The sequence below is a fragment of the Moschus berezovskii genome, chromosome 8, assembly GCF_049115385.1.
Source record: "Moschus berezovskii isolate FMDL1 chromosome 8, NW_MosBer_1.0, whole genome shotgun sequence".
Lineage (NCBI taxonomy): Eukaryota > Metazoa > Chordata > Mammalia > Artiodactyla > Moschidae > Moschus > Moschus berezovskii.
The window spans coordinates 73737512-73760285 of NC_142467.1; the positions used below are offsets into that span (position 1 = coordinate 73737512).

Below are 22774 nucleotides of genomic sequence, written 5' to 3' on the forward strand. Positions count from 1 at the left end.
AGTCTCTTGACATGGATAGCTGTTTCCATCCCAGCTCCTTCCAAGTGAACTATGCTAGAGCTCACTCCTGGCTCTAGAATTGGGAAGATGAGTTCTATCACAACCTGTGCCAGCTCTGACCCCGAGTAATTCCTTCTGAAACAATTCCCCATTTCCTGGCACTGAAATCAATGTTATGGCCTTGCCCCCAAGCTACCTCAGTTTCTATTATTTCATTATCCTGGCAACCACATACTGAAGAAAAGCTGATTTTCAGACAAACTCCTCTCACTCCCAACCCAAAGTTCTCTTTCTGCAGTTCCCAGAAGCAGGCCGCTAATGATGTGTGTCACCCAGGATAGTTTCTCACCTTTGCTGTTTAAAATAGATAGCACACCCAAATCCCTGAACTCCTCTAATATCAAATTATCATCCAAAGATCAGTGACAATTTTTCCAGCCACATATTTCTGAGTACCACACCTGCTTGCACAGGTTGTCCTGTGTTTACTAACACAGCTGCATCTCTTTCAGAGGGAAGTGGGCCAGAGAGGGGCTATAATCACCCAGAAGCTCCACTCTTTCTCAGCGTCTCTTTCTCTAGAGAGTGAACATGATGTAGTGGACTTAAAGGCAGAAAACTTCCGGCTTTCAAGCCAGTTCTTCCATCTATATGCTTTAACATGACAAGTCAAGACTCAAGTTTCCTCATCTGGAACATGGGAAGGTAAAAAGGCCTCATCTTTACAGGTTGGTGGGAGGATAAACTAACAAAATGCTTCAAGGAGTAAGTGAGTTTATTCCCTTCTCTATAGTCTTTGTTGTCATTTATTTTGATAGCGAGAACATGAACTATGCCACCCCTCCGTATTATGCATGAGAAGACCTGAGAATTCTGGCAGAGAACAAAGAGTACTCTAAACGGATTTTGGCACCAACCTGCTGGTCGCTTGGTTAGATTGAGACAGTCTGCATGGTAAACTTTGGGGCAGCCGGGCTTCTTACAAGAGACAAGCTGGCCAGCATCCCCACAGCTGAAACATTCATCCTCTCGCTCCTTTGTGACTTCACCCTGGGTTCTGCGCTTCCCCTGTTGCTTCTTCTTGAATTTCTTTGACTTTTCCTCTGTGGCAATGGGTTGATTCTAGAGGTCAAATATTGTTGACACATTAGTTGTATGATCTTGACTAGGTTAACTAATCTCTGCGCTTCAGACTCTCCTCTAGAAAGACAGTCCTCATAGACTATTGTGAAGATAAAAGAAACTGCAGAAAAAGGCACAGGGCATATCATTGGTACCCAAAAAATGGCAGCACTAAGTGTATCTGACATCAAGTACTCCTACCACCTGAGTGCAATAAGAAAGAAATATGCTGCTTTATGCTGACACACAAGGCTGGCATTAAAGATCATCCTTTAATGATAAGTTTTATTTTTATTCTTAAGTTTATCTAATTTCAAAACTAACGAAGACTTCTCTGGGTCACAGACATTTCTTAATTTATTCAACAAACCTTCACTGAGTTCTTTGTATGACCCATGTTCCAGCAAGACACAGAAAACTAATTTGTGGTCTTTGCATTTTTATCTGCATCAGTTTAGTTTCATATCTACCACTTGCCAAGATAGACCCTGGAACAGCCAGCAGGTCTACTCTGTGCTCCCTGCAGCCCACATGTGGCCACCAAACTAAATGGTTTTATCACATTATTTACCTTGGCCTAGAAACATCCAGGACCAATCCAGTTTATTGCCAGCCCACAGTGATCTCCTCCCATTTCTAAACTTCTGCTCTCAAATTTCTCTCACTGATTCACCTGTGAAGTGCTACACAGACCTTAAGGATACAGAAACAGACATCCCAAGTGCACCAAACACCATTAAATTCTGTTACTATTTTAATTTACAGGGTTTAAAGGGATTTTAATTAAAATCCACTGAATACCTTATGAAACAAGACCATTTAACCAACCAACAAAACAAAAAACAAAATCCAATATACATTTTCTTATTTAATAGATAAAAGAATAATTACTGGGTGTTCTTCATGTATTATAGGTCAAAATTATCCTTTTATTAAATAGTTTCATGCTAATTTTCACTTTTCAGTTCTTAATGTTGACTTCACTATCAAAGATGTATAATAAGAAACAGCCAATTGGAGTCACTGTGTACCTTGTATCAAAGTTAAACTTCAATTTTCAGTATGCTATTATTTATGATAGAGTAACTCAGGAAGCATCCAGATATTCACCTATTATGGTTCATCCATTATATAAAAACTTTAACAGTCATTGAAAATGATGGTTAATAAAATAATGTAACAGCAAGAAAATATTTTTAAATAATACCTATGAATTATAAACAACAATTTTTAACAGTTATAGAATTATAATTCAGTTAACATATACATAAAAAACAGGATATAAAATACTACAAAGTTTATACTCTGTTACATGGCACATGGTTAAGATTAAGGGTTCTTATATGTACACATTGTTATTCAGCTATACCTCAATACAATACAGTGTTCTTGCCTGGAGAATCCCAGGGAAGGGGGAGCCTGGTGGGCTTCCGTCTATGGGGTCACACAGAGTCGGACATGACTGAATTGACTTAGCAGCAGCAGCAGGGAAATTCAGCGGAGAAGGCAATGGCAAGCCACTCCAGTACTCTTGCCTGGAAAATCCCATGGACGGAGGAGCCAGGTAGGCTGCAGTCCATGGGGTCGCTATGAGTCAGACATGACTAAGCGACTTCACTTTCACTTTTCACTTTCACACACTGGAGAAGGAAATGGCAACCCGCTCCAGTGTTCTTGCCTGGAGAATCCCAGGGACAGAGGAGCCTGGTGGGCTGCCGTCTACGGGGTCACACAGAGTTGGACACGACTGAAGTGACTTAGCAGCAGCAGCAGCAGCAATACAAAATAAAATGTTAAAAAAAAAAAAAAAAGATTAAAGGTCCTTAAGAAAAAAATAAGGGTCCTATGTTTACCTACAATCTTATATTACATTTAGAATCTTAAATTCAATATCAGATTCTCTAACATCTTTATAAAAAGAAAGACGCAAAGAGAGACTGAGAATCTAAGTAGTTTCTTAGGAAATGTAAGATTGACTAAGACCAATAGAGATGGGAAGTAACCTACCTTATAGATTCCTATTTTACATCTTTTTTAGCTTCAAAGGTATCATCAATTAGAAGTCAGATTACTCAAAACACTTCAACAATATCCAAAGACCTTCTCTAGTGTACCAAACTGGTTATTAGAATGCTTAAATTGCCAGTGTCCCTACTGACAAATATTCAATGTCATCATTTCAGACAGACATCTTCTTAAATACTCAGTCCTGCCAATAGGTTAGGGAGAAATGACCACATCATTATCCTTGATGCAAACGTTTAACAGGTACCTTTGGCCTTACACCCAAAAAGCCACTGCAGTTTGGGGCTCCACATTTGCAAACGGTCTTTCCATTCCCAAGACATTCTAGATTGTAGTTGAAGGTAAGTTCAGTGCCTGCGTAAGAGACCATGAAAAATATTAGTATCAATAGTTTTAATTACAATAGTTCTGTATTAACCACAAAAGATACAGACTTCCAAGAGAACAAGGTTAGTTTTTAAGAGGAATAAAAGGGCATATTAACTTTAATCCCACTATATTAATAACATGTTAATGAATTTGAATCTAATAACAATATTAATCAACTAATGTAACTGAACAACAAAAAAACATGATCTAACACGTAATACTTAAAAACAATTTTTACCATCGAGGTGTTACCCAAGTTGTTTTAAATTTTTTTTCTAACCATTCAGATTCAAATTATATTATTACCAAAAACAACAAAATGCGATTTATGCACTGATGTGCCAGGCACTGTGAACTAAGTGTGAAGGAAGCCTGTCGTCTGTCCCAAAGTGAGCAGCTTACCTGGCAGCACTCTAGAGACAAGTCAATACAGAACAGTACTAGGAACTCTAGATGACAAGACCTAAGCCCTGGCTTTACATCCCAGTTACACCACAGTCTAGTTGGGTGAGCTGAGCCTACATTTTTTAAATGCAGATAACAATCTTACAAGCTTACTGAGAATGCACACAGCAGGAATTTGTCAACTTTAATAGGAGATTTATAAATTTAACATTCAAATATTCCCCTTTTTCTCACAAGCGCATTTCATCAAAATTGAGAGCAAATAAATCACACAAACATTCAAAATCAAAGTGTGCTAGGGAAAGCCTAACAAACAGAAAAATTTTACAAAAATATACGAGACTGTCCCTGGGTAGGGGTAATGGCTTACTGTTACTGTACAAAGTGATAACTTCAGTTAAAACTGTCAAAACTGAGGAAGATTTCCCACTGCAGAATGATATATCTTCTATCAGTGAGATTAACTAATATAGGTTTTCATCTAATATTGGAAAGAGATCATTACTCCTTAAATTTGGCTGAGTAAATTATAAAGCAGCTGGCTTCTATTTAGGAATCTGAATGGTACGAATGCTAGAATTACTTGTGGCCTGGTAAGATGCTCACATTGTGAAGAGCCTGAAGAAACCAAGACTGACCAGGGTGTCAGCAGGGTCACATCTAGCCTCTCACACCCACTGTGAACTCACTGGACTGAATGATAGGTACTTTTATTCACAATAACCTTTTTTAAAATTTTCTGAATATATAGCTGAAATTTTCACAAATTTAATGGGCTTACAAAGCAACTCAACCAAATACACAAGTATAAGATAGCAGGATACTTGTTATTACCTGCTGCTCACTCAGAATCCACTACACAAACAAAACCACAGGAGGGGGTTAATCAGAGGGTATCAGTGTGCATACAGGAAAGCCATTCTAGAAAAGAGTCCAAAATACAGATATCTGCAATTTGGGGGGAGAGCAAAGGGCACTGGCGAAAGAATGAGAACAACACACGGAAGATACCCCTGCAGTTTGGGAGGACAGGAACAAGGTTAGTCAGTTCCCACACAACCTAGGAGCAGAGAAATTTGTGGCTGCACATGGTAGAACAGGCTATCCCCACAGACACAGACTCAAGTTTGAAGTGGAAGTGTGGTACTAAAAGCAGTCAGAACAGAGATAAGCACTGAAGTCATGTGACTAACATTTGCGTAATTAATACAGAGGAACACTGCCCCTTCTTCCCCTAGGGTGATTACAGAGAAAAACAGATAGAAGATTGAGAGAGAGATAAGGTCAAAGAATGCAGATAACACAGGTATGATAACACATACTTTATAGTACTTTTCTAAGGACTGGACTTCCCTAGTGGCTCAGATGGTAAAGTGTCTGTCTACAATGCAGGAGACCTGGGTTTGATCCCTGGGTCGGGAAGATTCCCTAGAGAAGGAAAACGGCAACCCACTCCAGTACCCTTGCCTAGAAAATCCCATGGACGGAGGAGCCTGGTGTCCATGGGGTCACAAAGAGTCGGACATGACTGAGCGACTTCACTTTCACTTTGTAAGGATTAAATAGCAAGCTTGGAACAAAGTTTGGCATCTGATAAATGTAGCTCTTAACAGCATTCAGTTGATAATTCCTCTTACAAATCAGAAATCTACACAATTTACTCTGAAGCCATCCATTCTAAAAACCTGACACACATTATGGTTTTAAAAATCAGTTTCATTTAGTCAGCAGAACACAAGTGCACAGTGATGCTCAAGTATTGTTACTTTCATCATTAAATACCTTATATGAAGCAATGCAAAACAGGAGAAAGGAGCTAGTGGCTCAATTTTAAAACTAGGAAAACTGTCAGAAATTTTAAAATTCTAAAGAGCCTAAAAGACTCCTGGGCAGCAGTACATGAAAAAAAAGGCAACAGACAAAAAGCTGACCAAATTACTCTTTATTTTGATTAGCGTTTCTTGAGGTAAACATGAGTAACACTGACTGGGCTCATATACGATTTCCACTTGGAGAGTCACTGGACTATGCTACTGTCAATTACGAACTGCCCAAGCTGTGAGTTGCCCTCCGAGGTACAAGAGCAGCAAAGCCAGAACTCAGGGTAATAACGCCGCAGTGGTTGCCTGCTGAGCACAGGGTGGGCACCCAGGGACGCAGGGCTTCTAGGTGCTCCACCAGTAAAGTCTGCTTTGATGAGAGGAAAAAAAAAACCTACTCAGGCCAGTCTCATTTTGAGTTGGGGTGGGGGGGTAGTAAAGAGAGACTGTATGTGCACACGTGCTCAGTCTCTCAGTCGTGTCTGACTGTGCGACCCCTTGGACTGTAACCCACCAGGCTCCTCTGTCCATGGGATTTTCCAGGCAAGAATACTGGAGTGGGTTGCCATGCCCTCCTCCAGGGGGATCGTTCCCACCCAGGGATTGAACCTGCATCTATTATGTCTCCAGCACTGGCAGGAGGATCCTTTACCAGTAGCACCACATGGGACAGTGATCTTTAAATGCTTTGCTAGTATTCCTGCAAAAACTTACTTTGAAAAATTAGGTATTTCTTTATACTCAAACTTTATGTAAGTCATAATATTAAATAAAAAATTTAGAGCATGTCATATAATATACTTCAAATTTTTCATAAAAACCTTGACACTAAATATTAAGTTGCTTTAATTTATGGAAAATATCCATCATATACGTTTACTTTCGAACCTCTCAGCCTTACCAGATATATTTTCAGTTTAACTAAACATCTGAATATTGTGCTGAACACAACAATCCATAACAATCTCACTTCTGCACTCTGAACTCTCAGAGGCATGGGCATCTAGGCCGGCCACAACATAAATGTACATTCTCCAAATGTCCAGTTCTTTGACACCCAAGAGGTGAGGGATTTTGTTTTTCTTAGCCTTGAGGCCATAAACCATAAAATACAGATTGTGAAAGGAGACCTTAACTGCTGATGATTTTTAAGGCAGACCAATTTTTATGGCGTTCATGTAAGTTATGGAAAGGTCTGGAAATTTATTCCTTTAAAACCATACAGGGAATTATCTGGCACTTCACTGGTTAGGACTCAGTGCTTTCAATGTCATGGCCCCAGGTTCAATCCCTGGTTGGAGAGCTAAGATCCCGCAAGCTGCATGGTGCGCCTGGAGAGCATGCCCAAACCATCATGCTAAATACAATCAGTCAGTCACAACAAAACAAGTATTCTATCACTGCAGTTATATGAGATTCCTAGAGCAGCTAAAAACTCAGACCCAGAAGGTAAAATGGTGGTCACTAGAGGCTGGGGGAGTGGGGAAAGAGGGAGTTTTGTTTAATGGGTGTCTTCAGTTCAGCAAAAGAAAAAGTGCTGGAGATGGATGGTAGTGATAGTTATACAACAATGTGAATGGACTTAAATGCCACTGAATGACACACTTAAAAATGTCTAAAATGGTAAATTTCAGGTTACATGTGTCTTAGCATTCCAGCACCAATAAGAACAGACTTGGTACCCACCAGGCACCACCAAGATAGTCTCCTTGTGTCCTCAGGGGTTTGCAGCCTCATTTTGAATTACAGGACAAATGGGGATTTTAGATCATAAAAACTGAAGTCCTAGTCCTGGCTCCAAAACCCTTAAATGAGTCTTACCTGCTTTAATGTCACTCAGGGCAAAAAGGCCAACCCGGGTGTCTCCATTCACAGACCACTTCTGTGTTTCACAGTTAGGCTGGCAGCAATGATTCATGAATCGAGCATAGTTTCCTTTGGGGCCAGCATCAATAATCCGGTCCTAGAATTCCAAGAGATGCTATTCAGCAGACCTCCACTATTACTGAGTAAAATTAGAGTATTTTAATAAGCTGGAGTTCCTATTTGTAAACTTTGACTCTTCCAGAATGTAGTGCCTAGATTAGCACTAGTATCACCACCTCAGAATCCACTAAAAACGCAAAGTCCTTAGTGGCACTTCAGAGATACTAAAGCAGGAACTCTGAGGCCCAGCAATCTCTGCAGTAACAAGCCCTCTAGGTGGTTAGGATTATGCTGAAGTTTGAGGACCACCATCCTAGAAGCAAGCAGCAGCTTCTTGTATCCTCTTCCGCACCCTGGCTAAACATTAGTAATCACCTAAGATTTTAATAATGACATCCAGACCGCATCCCAAATGATCAGAGAACCTTGAGCTGAGGATCTCACAAACCATCAAAGTACAACTGGGTAAATACAAAGTTTCACACTAAGAAAAGTCCACTATAAAAGCTGGGGACAGGGGGATACCCAACAGAACCCAATACTCACATACAAAGAGGAATCTCAGTGTACACAGAAACAAAATTCATTAGGATGCCAGAATTAGAAATAAATCCCATAAACAACAAGGTCCTACTATATACAGCATAGGAAACTATATTTAATATCTGGTGATAAATCATAATGGAAAAACATATGTCTAACAATTACTTTGCTGTACAGCAGAAATTAACACACCATTGTAAATCAACTATACTTCAATAAAATATTTTTTAAATAATAAATTTTTATAAAGAAATAAATAAAACATATTGGAAACAACATATGGAAAAAAAAAATCAATCCAAAATATAATTCTAGACACCAATGAAACACAACTCATCGGAAATTCCAATAATTGGAGAGCTGACTTGTGTTTGTAAGATGAGTTCTATAGTCAAATTTTTATGACTTTCTCAATGTACTAACTAAATATTAACAAATCAGTGTTTCAATATGTAAAATAAACAGTAAAATAATTATTATTTATTTTCCTGGCTTCAAGTTTTAATCTTATAGGAAAAACACTAAAAGAACTTATCCCAAACTTATGTTGGACAGTTGAAAAGCAGTTTTAGTGCCTTTTGCCCATGGATGTATAGCTAGAAATTAGTAACCTTATCCAACTCCAGGACCCTGATAAAGCAATTCCTATGAACATGGGAGAAAGACACTGTTTTCATGCAGTGTATGACATGCCTACAAAGAATAGCTGGGACAACACTAATTAAAAACAAGCTTAAAACAGTGGAAACAGCACTTTCCATTACTTACTTTGTCTAGAGTTAGCATATAAAAATTAGTGATATCATGTTCCTGGGCATAACGGATTCGAGCTCTGCACTCTTCTTCATCTATTAGCTCACCCACATATTCATTCACAAATTCACCCTGGAACGAGAAATGACTTAAATGGCAAAAAGTGCCAACTGTGTTCATAGGTATACTTTATTTTTTAAAAATTAAAGAAAGTAACAGATTTACAAAAGCTTCCCTGGTAGCTTAGACAGTAAAGTGTCTGCCTGCAATGCACGAGACCTGGGTTCAATCCCTGGGTTGGGAAGATCCCCTGGAGACGAAGATGGCAACCCACTCCAGTACACTTGCCTGGAAAATTCCATGGACGGAGGAGCCTGGTAGGCTACATACAGTCCATGGAATCACAAAGAGCTGGACATGACTGAGTGACTTCACTCTGTACTTTTGTACTTAACAAAGGTTGTGGCTCAGATGGCAAAGAATCTGCATGCAATGCAGGAGACCCAGGTTTGATCCCCAGATCAGGAAGATCCCCTGGAGAAGGGAATGGCTACTCCAATACTCTTGCCTAGAGAATTCCATGGACAGAGGAGCCTAGGAGATTATAGACCATGGGGTCCCAAAGAGTTAGACAGGACTGAGCGACTAACACTGTCACTTCACTTATTCAAGATAAAACATAAATATGATGCTTCAACTATTTAACAGTAAGAATGATCTCCCCACTCCTACCACAGCCAACAGCAGAAAACTTGGAATTCACCTTAAGATCAACCAAAATGGATGTAAATAAACTAAGGCTCCACTATAATGGTTTATCCCTTTTCCTGTCTAAGAACCTAAAAGTCAATTTTCCTAAACTATATTCTTTTTTCATGGAACATGCCCTGCCTACTGCCCATCCACATTTCACAGCGCTGTCCTAATGATTCACTATACTATGGTCATATTGGTTTTCTCATGTGCTGTCCCCTCTACCTGAAATGCTAAAATATTCAACCAGCTTAAGCCAACAACTATTTATCTTTCAAGTCTCAGTTTAAAATATTCTCAGAGATAAGCTAGCTTCAGGCCCTTTGTCACATGCCTACAGAACCCTTTGTGCTTCCACAGTGAGTGATTATTTGTTCAATATCTCTCTCCATCTAGAAAGTAAACTTTAGGAAAGCATGGAACATGTCTTTCTTACTGAACACTGCATTACACAGCAACATACCTGGCACAAAGGAGATATACAATAGTTACTCAGCAAATGACTAAAAGAGACCAACCAACTCACATTCACCTTCTTTCCTAGAAATAAACTTCAATAAAATTCTTCAAAAATAACCAGAGTAAGACTTATTACATTTAAATGTCAAATATGATTTATTCCACTCAGAGACAGTATAATACTATCTATTTATCAGAAATTTATAGTTCCTTCCAAGTTTCAAGTTGCAGATGTTACTGCATTTTCGTTAGAGAAGACCTAATCCTCTTTTCCTTCATGTTCTATGAACCCAGACCTATTTTCTCTCAGTAAAAATAAACTTTATTTCATTAGTTGATGATTAGCACCTGTATCACACTCTTTCTATTCTCTCTCTTAACTACAAGTTCCAGGATTTCCACAAATGAGTGGACAAAACCGTAATATCTCTATGAGTTTCCCTCATGTTTTTCATCCTCATACATAGTGAACTTCATACAGAAAAGAGACCATCTATTTTACAGGCTTCTGAATTTTGTAAGGATAAGGCAAAACATTATAATAACATTACACTTTATGATGTTCCTCCATGACCAATTTCCTCATGTTAATCAGAAGAATTATTTGTATCAAGCAATTGCAAAGATGGAAAAAACCGGAAGATTAAGTTTCCTCACCTTTTTAATATCTGTTTTTGTTCGGAGACCCCAGCCCCTCTGTAATGTGCGAAAAATTTCCACCTCTGGATACTGTCGTTTAGTAAAGCACTGGTTTTGGCAGCGACCTCCAGCAGGACACACTGTAGGGTGGCACTCATATAGCAGCATGCGGTTGATGCACTCAGAGTCTATGCCACAGGGGTTCTCATCAGTAGCCTTACAGTTGCAACGGGGAATCTCAGACAAGTCTGCAGTAAAGATCTGTACTCTGCCAATAGGACGGTTCACCTGGGGAAGAAACACACACTACAGTACAGCAGGCAAGTCAACGCAGGACAGTTCAGGACCTGTGAAAGGCAGATTCCTTTAAAGCTGCACACCACATTTTACATGATTTTGATTATTAACAACATCTAAAATACGGCAAACTCAAGTGTCCACCAGTACATGAATGGATAAGCAAAATGTGGTAAAAATAACGGAGTATTATTCAGCCTAAAAATGAAGGAAATTTGACACACAATATGTAACATGGATAAACCTGGAGGACATTATGTTAAACAAAATAAGCCAGTCAAAACAGACAAATACTTATACCACTTCATACAAAGAGACAATGGCAATAGTTATAAACATGAATGCATTTAATGCCACTGAAATGTATAGTTAAATATGGTTAAGATAAAAAACTTTATGCATCTATATTTTTACCACAATTAAAAAGGCATAGGAAATAAAAATTTAGGCAGTTTGACATAAAAATAAACCCTCACTCAATACATAAAATATAAATACCACAAATAGAAAAAAAAAATCATCTCTGGGCTACCCCAGTGGATAAGAATCTGCCTGCCAATGCAGGAGACATGGGTTCGATCCCCGATGTGGAAAGATCCCACATGCCACAGAGCAGCTAAGTCCACACACCACAACTATTGAGCCTGTGCTCTAGAGCTGGGAGCCACAATTACTGAGCCCACGTGCCACAACTATAGAAACCTACACAGCCTAGAGCCCATGCTCCAAAACAAGAGAAGCCACTGCAGCGAGAAGCCCTCACACTGAAAGGAAGAATAGCTCCTGCTTGTCCCAACTAGAGAAAGCCCATGCATAATGAAGATAGAGAAAAGCCTGCAGAGCAGCGAAGACCCAGTACAGTCTAAATAAACACTTAAAAATAAATTATTTTTTAAAAATTCATAATTTCAAGCCTGGGTTTCTCTGGTGGCTCAGTGGTAAAGAAACCGATTGCCAATTCTGGAGACAAGAGTTCCATCCTTGGGTCGGGGAAGATCTCCTAGAGAAGAAAATGGTAATCCACTCCAGTACTCTTGCCTGGAAAATCCATGGAGAGAGGAGCCTGGTAGGCTACAGTCCATGGGATCACAAAACAGTCAGACACAACTGAGCAACTAAACAAGTGAAGTCAATTGCAAATCTGAGTTTCCGCTATTGCCACATGATGGCGCCACATTAGCTGCTATATTAAAAAAAAAAATTTCACCCTTCTCAAGTGGTAAATCTTTATTTAACATGGAAAGGTCTCTGAGTAATTGAGTTCCAATATGTGAAGATATATTTCAAAACTGACTATCACAACTTGAAATCTTTTTAACAGACTACAGCAATGTCACCTAAGCATTCATTTTTAGTGGTGCTAGTACTGGATATCCAACGTGGTAACACAAAGGCCAATGGCTGTGATACTGACTCCATTAGATACTAACAACACTGTCTTCAAATGTTCTCCAGAACAACTTAAAATGACAGTAAGTCTCACTGCTTCTTCAAAACACTGGTAAATGCTTGTCAATGGAGGAACACTCTCACCACATGCCACTGCAAGTCACAGACCTACTAAGGCAAACTCCAAGGCAGCAGACCAGGGCTGAGCTCAATCACCTGGTCCCACACAGGGCCATCTGAATATTCACCTTGATTCAAGGTTATCTTTACCTGACACTCCCCATCCAAAATAGTTGCATTCTACTCCTTTTTTCTACATAGAGGTATGTTTCAATCATTCCTCCTTGACATCTGATCTAAACTGATATTAATCTCAAATAAGTTTCTTGCCTAACATAACATAAAGCAAGAACAAAACCCCATACATGGTTAAGTAAGAACAACATAGATACATAACTACAGCATTTACACTCACTTTGGGTCAGGGATTGACAAACCTTTTCTGTAAAGGGTCACAGAGTAAATATTTTATGCTTTCAGGACATAGATCTCTGGTACATGTTGCTCAACTGTCACTGTAGCTCCAAGGAAGGAACAGACCACATGTACATGAACAAGCATGGCTGTGTGCCAATAAAGCCTTAGCCTTAATTATGGACACTAATATTTGAATTTCATAAAATCTTCATGTGTTAGAAAAAACTCTTTGAAAAAAAAAAAAAAAGTTTTTCTGGACCATGCATGGTAGGCCAGAGTTGGGACTATGGTTTACCAATCCCTGGTTTAATCTTTTCCCTGGAAATACATCTTTGTTTCAAAGGTGGAGGAAAGAAGGTGGGGTCTAAATTTTATGATTAGATCACACAGGATATTAGTTGGTCTCTCAATACTCAGGTTCAATACGGTTGACAAGCTACCCTGAAATGCCTGCCTAACTTCTGTTATGTGTGTCATCTACGACTGTGGAAACAGGAATTACTTTCCCTTTTTCTGAGGATGAACTACAATTCAGTGTTATGTCTCCATGAACAATTAATTCCATTTAACTCTCAGTCTATGCAATTTTAAGTTTTGTTTCTTTTTTCTTTTCCAATAGTTTTAACTATTTGTAAGGATTGATATTTTAACTCATTCTATATTGCATACTACCAGGCAGATCCATTACACTCTTTTATAAATCTAAGCTTCATTATGGAGTTTCAGTGTTCTAAATACTAAATGTTTCATGTTTCCTTTTCCTGTATCTCATAATTCTTTACTATTTTATCACCCCATTTTGTTACTCAATGATTCCCAACTATTCTAAAAAAGACAAAAATAAGAAAGTGGAAGAATGAGAGAATCATAAAGGCTTGATGCAACAGTGAAACAGGCAGTTTAGTTTCTGCACTGCATTATTCAAAGTACTACAATATCCTTCCAGAAAGCAGAGAAGACGGGAGATAGTATCTTTCAGGATACCTTTAGTAGGATTGGTCGATTTAGTAAGTAAAAATCTAGGACACCCAACTGAATCTGAATTTCAGATAAATAACAAACAGTTTTTTAGTTTAAGAATGTCTCAAGAATATCTGGGACACTTAAACACACTAGATTCTAAAAATGGTGGTGAAACTGATCTCTAAGTGAAAACCTCAGACTTCAGAAACTCAAAAAAAAAACGAGTACACAACTAATGCATTACCAATGACAAAAATAAAAATATATAGTTGTTTTATCCAGGAATGACAAGCATTTCACAACAAGAACTTGGTCAATTTCATTTTGTTAACAGAGCTTATAGTATTCTTTCACGTGGTCTGATATTTGAGCAACAAAACTAACATGATTAAAACGTTTTCAAAAAGATGTTTTAGTACTTACTAAATACTTAACTAAGATTTCTAATACGTTTGTTCCTCACTATTCCTTTATTTTTACCTCTGTAAATTCTTTATAAAAATAACAATATAAAAATACAAAAGGTCTACCAGACCCAGATGATAAATGACAGTGACTCTTACCAAGTAGACTAGCATACCTAAGTACACTTAACATGAATTCTTGTGACTTTGGGAATTCTACTTATACTAGTCACCTAAAATATCTCTAGTATCAGCTACTACCAGAATAAATTATCATGTGTATTATTCACACTATCTCAGGGTCATTTGTCATTTTTTATCATGGTTCTTTGGTGCCTGTCATTCAAACTGCAAGACGTTGATTGTTAACAGAATCATTCCAATTCCCTTTATGAAGACTTTCCAAAGCAACAATAAAACTGTATCATCATACAATTGATATTTATAAAGTATCAATACAAACAATGTGCTAAAAATGGTGCTCTGGCACTTTTTTCTTGTATTCCTTTAAGCTCGTGTCTCTACCTAAAAGCAACTGTGCTTCCAGTTCTCACCATGAACAGAGCGGGAAGCGGGCAAGCTATCACATGGTCTCTCCTGAAGTCTGTTCTCACCTTTATATGTTTGTAAGGTGGTGGCTTCTTGTCATTCTTTCGATCTTCCTGCAGCTGTCTTAGCTCTTTTTGGGCCTTCAACTCCTCAAACCTTGCTGCAGCTTCCTGAAGAGCTAAGAAAACATACAGCACAGTCACTTTCTCTCTGGGTAGTTATTTTGCCTATTCTCCCTTATAAGTCGGAGAAAATTCATGTTTTAGACAAAAATCTAAGACATACATACAATTTCTATTTTCAAGTAAGTCATAGTTCCCAGGGTACTCATATATGGCATTAAAATAAAACATAATACATTACTCAATGGCCCTATATGCACTACCAGTTTCAGAGGAAAATTTAAAACAAAACAAAAACATAGCTAAACAATCAGAAAAAGCTCACATATATATAATATCTCCTCACAACAACCAGACTGCATCCACTCAGCAATGTCACTGCCAAGAAGCCTAATTCTTTTTCTCAGACCCCAATTTTCTGCTTCCACAAATAACGTACCTCATGCTGCTGCTTCTGCTGCTAAGTCACTTCAGTTGTGCCCGACTCTGGGCGACCCCATAGACGGCAGCCCACCAGGCTCCGCCGTCCCTGGGATTCTCCAGGCAAGAACACTGGAGTGGGTTGCCATTTCCTTCTCCAATGCATGAAAGTGAAAAGTGAAAGTGAAGTCACTCAGTCGTATCCGACTTCGCGACCCCATGGACTGCAGCCTACCAGGCTCCTCTGCCCATGGGATTTTCCAGGCAAGAGTACTGGAGTGGGGTGCCATTGCCTTCTCCAACATACCTCATAGGTATCAAAAAAACATACCGTGTTCCTTTGGAAGAAATGAAACTTGAAGTTTTCTTTTTCTTCCTATCTATTCTCTGGAACACCTAGCCTAGTCTACTTCTAAAACTCATTCTGTAAATATCAGTGATTATCCTAATACAGCTTCCCAGGTGGCAACAGTGGTAAAGAACCCGCCTGCCAATGCAGGAGACAGAAGAGACTTGGGTTTAATCCCCGAGTAGCGAAGATCCTTTGGAGGAGGGCATGGCAACCCACTCCAGAATTCTTGCCTGGAGAATGCCATAGACAGAGGAGCCTGACAGGCTGCAGTTCATGGGGTCACAAAGAGTCAGACACGACTGAGTGACTGAAACACACACACACAACCCTAACACAACAAAGATAGATCTTCACAGCTCATCTTCACTCCAGGCCTGCACTTTCAGGTTTAAAAGATTGGAGTATCTGCAAAGTCCAACAAAAATCCTAAGAATCTCATTCTTCTCCACTTAAATTTTTTTTTTTTTGATCTCTAGTTCCTCTGCCTTTTCTTTGTTTTTTTTTTTTTTTATGCGTCGAACCTGGACTGGTCACTTATGATAATATAGATGCTACAATTCCATTCTCCCCAATCATTCCACCTTCACCCTCTCCCACAGAGTCCCAAAGACTGTTCTAAATGCCTATGTCTCTTTTGCAGTCTCTTATACAGGGTTCAGGTTACCATTTTTCTAAATTCCATATATATGCGTTAATATACAGTATTGATGTTCTTCTTTCTGGCTTACTTCACTCTGTATAATTGGCTCCAATTTCATCCACCTCATTAAAACTGATTCAAATGCATTCTTTTTGATGGCTGAGAAATACTCCATTGTGTATATGTACCAAAGCTTTCTTATCCATTCATCTGCAGATGGACATCTAGGTTGCTTCCATGTCCTGGCTATTATAAACAGTGCTGCAATGAACATTGGAGTACATGTGTCTCTTTCAATTCTGGTTTCCTCGGTGTGTATGCCCAGGAGTGCGATCGCTGGATCATATGGCAGTTCTATTTCCAGTTTTCTGAGGAATCTCCACACTGTTCTCCATAGTGGCTGTACTAGTTTGCATTCCCACCAACAGTGTAAGAGGGTTCCCTTCTCTCCACACCCTCTCCAGCATTTATTGCATGTAGACTTTTGGATAGCAGCCATTCTGACTGGTGTGAAATGGTATCTCATTGTGGTTTTGATTTGCATTTCTCTGATGATGAGGGATGTTGAGCATTTTTTCATGTGTTTGTTAGCCATCTTTATGTCTTCTTTGGAGAAATGTCTGTTTAGTTCTTTGGCCCATTTTTTGATTGGGTCACTTAGTTTTCTGGAATTAAGCTGCAGGAGCTGCTTGTATAATTTGGAGATTAATCCTTTATCAGTTGCTTCATTTGCTATTATTTTCTCCCATTCTGAAGGCTGTCTTTTCACCTTGCTTAGAGTTTCCTTTGCTGTGCAGAAGCTTTTAATTTTAATTAGGTCCCATTTGTTTATTTTTGCTTTTATTTCCAATATTCTGGGAGGTGGGTCTTGGAGGATCCTGCTGTGATTTATGTCGGAGAGTGTTTTATCTACATTCTCCTCTAGGAGTTTTATAGTTTCTGGTCTTACATTTAGATCTTTAATCCATTTTAAATTTTTAATTCATCACTCTTGATTCAGGTTAAAAACTGAAAAGAATTCCAAATGTTCCCAGTTTCCTCTCTGTTGCTCTCCCCATGATCTGTCAAAACAATAAAGAATATCTTCCCTCTGATTCACCCCTTCTTTCTCCATATCCTCATTACCATCCAGCAGTTTATGTTCCCTGCAGTTGTTCCCTCCTTCCTTCATCCTGTTATTCGGCATGTGCTACCTAGCTGATCTACTTACTGACTATCTAATACCCATCATGCTCTCCACCCAACGGACTAGTCCCTGTAACAGTCACATCATCTCTGCTTCAAACTACTAAAACAGCCATCTCATCGACAGTTCTGGCTATATAGCCTCTCACTTTCCATGGTCCTGAAATCCTACTCAAACTGAGACTTATAAAACTCTGTTTTGACCATATAACTAAACTACCTTATCAGTAAAACAGTCTGGTACTCGCCCAACACTATGCTTCAGTTCATTTCAGTCGCTCAGTCGTGTCCGACAGGAGATCAGTAACTCATCATGTTAGACTCACGGTGCACTTTTACATACACTGTCTTCTTGTTACATTTTAAGTTAACTTCTTCACAGTCAGTGTAGTGGTTAAGAGTTTGGATTCTGGGGTCCAACTTCTAGAGTATGAATATCACTTATTGGCACAGGGACTTTGGACAACAAATTAAACTTCCTTTTGGCCATGCCATGTAGCTAGTAGGATCTTAGTTCCCTGACCAGATACTGAATTTGGCCCGTCAGCAGTGAAAACACGTTGTCCTAACCACAAGAGAATTTTCCCAATTTAACTTTTATGTGCCTCAGTTTCCTCATTAGAAGATAAAGATAATAGCATCTAACTTATAGGGTTGCCTCAAAGTGGGAAAACAAACTTTGAACAGGGACTGGGAAACAAAAAATGCTTTAATTATCTTGAAAGCATCACTTAAGAAAAAACTCATCCATGACTTCCATACTGTCATCCTCAGCACTGTTTCACTTCCTCTTGGTTGGCTCCCACAGCATACCATGCACATTTCTGCCACAACACTCTCAAAGAATGACCATTTGACTGTGTCCTCCTACAAAACCATGGGTTCCTTAAAGGCAGAGGCATCTAGCCAGCTGAAGTTCAAGGCATAGACAGCAGTAGGCTCAGATCTGCAATATTTCCTACACTCCAACTTCACCCCTAGCCTTGATGGTGGCCAGCTCTATACAAGCAAAGATGTTGATCACTTGGCCCTTGACCACCTGAGAGTCTAAGGCTCAAGACCAAAACTCCTGTAGTATTAGTACTGATGGCCCATATCTGTACAGAAAGCACATTCCAACAGGTAAGTGAGGACCCTTGAAATAACATGAGGCAAACAAAACTTCTGTCAAACTTGTTCCTTATGTACATCATCTTCATTCCCCATCTAATAAGTTCTACCTACTTGGAATCTCTTCACCTCACTATGCAGACAAAATATTACACATCACTGTCCAAACATACTCAAATAACAAGAGATACCAGTATTGCCTTTCAAAGGACAGCTAAAGGAAGAAGCTAATTATCACTGATGGGATACCAACTATATGCATTGCAGGCTGATTATTATATTATCTCACTGAATTCTCAAAGCAACTCTTACTCATTACATAGGGAGAGATATCGCTGTCAGACCCTCCTGGCCTCAAAATAGCCCTTTCTCCTTCATTGCTAGGCCAGCTTAAAAAAAAACTCTGATTTAAAACATTTATGTGCTTTCACTATCTTATACTGTTCTATAATTTTGGTTGAATTTTATTTCTTCTTAACTTAAAAAAAAAAAAAAAAAGCAACTCTCCTTGGAACAAATGTGACTCTGCTAAGATTCTGGTCTTTGCCAAGCTATAAAACAGTTCCAAAGCTCCAGTACTTACTTGATGGGATGCTGATAAAACAGGACTGATAAGAAACATCCCTTAAGGAAATTTCAGTTAAGTAAAGGTTATCTTCAAAAATACTGATTTACATGGGTCAACTTGTCTGCAAAATTCTATAGCTGCAGTCACATACTGGTCCAGAGGGTAGAACACAGCTGTTAATAAGACTGTATATAAATTCTAAAACATTTAATTCAAACAGAGAGCAGATACTCAGGCAACAGAGATCTATGTTGGCCCAAGAAATAAAAAGGATAAAGTTACCTTTTTTATATGTCCCGTCGACTCCTTTGCCCATCTTATCCTTGCTGCTCACATCCCCCTCCATGTAGGGAAAGACTCGGGCCTGGTGAGTCCACAGATAGTCATTAGACCCAAAGAAGAGCACAGGGAACTCGCCTACATCATGTCTCATCTTGTCAATATTGGAAGGTACAGCTCGAGGATGGCAGATCTCAGCTGGCCACCACCTGGGAAATGTGAAAACAAGGAAGAAAACCTCTAGAAGGCTGCAAGGCACTAAAAGGAATCCTACTTTGGAGAGAGGAATAAAGAATAGCAATGTCTCTCTCAGTTCAGTTCAGTTCAGTAGCTCAGTCGTGTCCAACTCTCCGCGACCCCATGAATCACAGCACGCCAGGCCTCCCTGTCCATCACCAACTCCCGGAGTTCACTCAAACTCATGTCCACAGAGTCGGTGATGCCATCCAGCCATCTCATTCTCTGTCATCCCCTTCTCCTCCCGCCCCAAACCTTTCCCAGCATCAGAGTCTTTTCCAGTGAGTCAACTCATCGCATGAGGTGGCCAAAGTATTGCAGTTTCAGCTTTAGCATCAGTCCTTCCAATGAACACCCAGGATTGATCTCCTTTAGAATGGACTGGTTGGATCTCCTTGCGGTACAAGGGACTCTCAAGAGTCTTCTCCAACACCACAGTTCAAAAGCATCAATTCTTCGGCGATCAGCTTTCTTCACAGTCCAACTCTCACATCCATACATGACCACGGGAAAAACCATAGCCTTGACTAGACGGACCTTTGTTGGCAAAGTAATGTCTCTGCTTTTTAATATACTATCAAGCCTACATTAATGTCTGACCCAGGGCACCCTTACAATATAACTAGAGAAGAAACAAGCAGTATGTGCCAAAAGCCTGCAGATGCCACCCTCACACACATGCTCAGAGACCCAAACAAACGCCCTCAGACTGCTCTTCTACTTTAAGGAATGTAGAAAAGAAAGTAATTAGAGACATGGACAAAACTTTATGACTATAGTGCTCACTGAAGAATCTGAAAGAATGAAAATCTGTAAACAATTTAAATATTCAACATTAAGGGAATGATGGAAGTAGCTGTGGGACACTATACAACAAAATACAAATTGGCCTTTAAAGAGGGCAACTTTGAAAAATTATTAGTATACAAAAATGGAACACCCAAAATAATACCCCACCCCCACCAGATTGGCAAAGCAAGCATATAAATTACAACAACAACCTTTTAGGAAGACAATGCTATTCTACTGTGACAATGCAGTAAATAAACTCCGGTGCATATATACCAAGAAACACTGACAAAATGTTCATAGTTCAAACATGAGAATACATAAATAAATAAATACACCACACTGCATGTAAACATAAAGGAACACTCTGGAACAGTGAAATATGAATGAACTGGAGCGCTGCACGAAACATAATATCTAAGGAGCAAAAGAACAAATAAAAAAACATGCTGCAAGAAAATACGGCAACAATTCCTTTATATAAAGGACTAAAACATACAGAATCAAACACACATATGGTAAATGTATACAATCAGGCAAAGAAAAAACACAAAATGCAGTACTGCAGTTACTTCTAGGGATGGGGAGAGAAGATTCAGATAGGGGCAGGGAGGGAACCTCAAAGATGCTATATTTTTAAACTGGAAGGTACACACACAAATATTTCTATAAAATCATGCATGTTATAGTATTTTTTGTGCACTCAACATCATGTGAAATTCCAGGCTGGATGACTCACAAGCTGGAATCAAGATAGCTGGGAGAAACATCAACAACCTCAGATATGCAGATGATAGCACCTTAATGGCAGAAAATGAAGAACTGAAGAGCCTCTTAATGTGGGTGAAAGAGGAGACTGAAAAAGCTGGCTTAAAACTCAACATTCAAAAAAAGAAGATCATAGCATCTGGTCCCATCACTTCATGGCAAATAGATGGGGAAAAAGTGGAAACAGTGACAAATTTTCTTTTCTTGGGCTCCAAAAGACCACAGCCACAAAATTAAAAAACACCTGTTCCTTGGAAGAAAAGCTATGACAAATCTAGACAGCTATTAAAAAGCAGAGACATCGCTTTACCAGCAAAAGCCCATATAGTCAAAGCTATGGTTTTTTCAGTAGTCATGTACAGATATAAGAGTTGAACCATTAGAAGTCTAAGCACTGAATAACTGAATTGATGCTTTCAAATTGTGGTGCTGCAGAAGACTCTTGAGGGTCCTGTGGACTGCAAGGAGATCAAACCAGTCAACCCTAAAGGAAATCAACTCTGAATATTCACTGCAAGGACTGATACCAAAGCTTTAAAACTTTGGCCACTTGATGCAAAGAGCCAATTCACTTGAAAAGACCATGATGCTGGGAAAGATTGAAGGCAGGAGAAGGGGACAACAGAGGATAATATGGTTGGATGGCATCACCAACTCAATGGACATGAGTCTCAGCAAACTCTAGGAGATAGGGAAGGACAGGGAAGCCAGGCGTACTGCAGTTCACAGGGTCAGAAAGAGCTGGACATGACTTAGTAACCAAACATCAACAATATGCAATACAAGTAATTTTAAAAAGAAAAAGCAACACACATGACTGGGTACAAATAACAACAGGTCAGTTGTTTTGAAGGAGCATGTATTGGTGTGTCTGAAAGTAAATATGCCAAAATGTTAGCAATGCACCTTCATTTTTGTGATATCATTGATTTGTTTTCATTAATAAAGCTTCTACAGACGACATATAGTTTAGTATATAGTTCTTTCTTTCATGATGGAAAGTTAATGGGGGAGTGGGTAAACCTTCTTTAATTAGGCCATTTATTTAAAAAGTTAAACACAAGAAACACAGGCTGTTGAAAGAACTGTCAGTCCCCTTCATGCTTACTCACCTGTATCTTCCAACTTTTACCCAGACAATTTCTCTGTAATGTGGCTTTTTGCCTGCCTTACAGTCATTGCAGTACCAGTTTCCTTCAGGGATATCAATGTTCAGGCATTCACGATGAAAAGCAGCAGGGCAAGAATCACAACACAGAAGGCTGCCTCCTGTGGGAATCAAAAAATCTGGCACTCAGAACCACAAGGCTGCATACAAGGACCCAGCTGAAATAGGTTTTTCTCAGTTCCTAACCAATTATCTTGCAGCCAAGGGCTTAGTAATTTAATTAGTTACTTACAAAGACTTTTA

The 22774-nt window shown here is 39.1% G+C and overlaps 1 protein-coding gene across 6 annotated transcripts in view; it reads right to left on the minus strand.

Annotated features, from left to right (window-relative positions):
- Nucleotides 1–22774, minus strand: part of NSD1 (nuclear receptor binding SET domain protein 1) — a 156728-nt gene that overhangs the window by 11083 nt on the left and 122871 nt on the right. For all 6 annotated transcript variants that reach the window (XM_055430175.2, XM_055430179.2, XM_055430174.2 and 3 more), the window contains 8 exons: nt 22476–22632; nt 19573–19778; nt 14959–15071; nt 10833–11102; nt 8979–9095; nt 7563–7704; nt 3395–3501; nt 918–1122 (listed from right to left, as the gene is read on the minus strand). In XM_055430175.2, coding sequence (XP_055286150.2) covers nt 918–1122; nt 3395–3501; nt 7563–7704; nt 8979–9095; nt 10833–11102; nt 14959–15071; nt 19573–19778; nt 22476–22632 — 1317 coding nt within the window. The remainder of the gene's footprint in view (nt 1–917; nt 1123–3394; nt 3502–7562; nt 7705–8978; nt 9096–10832; nt 11103–14958; nt 15072–19572; nt 19779–22475; nt 22633–22774) is intronic.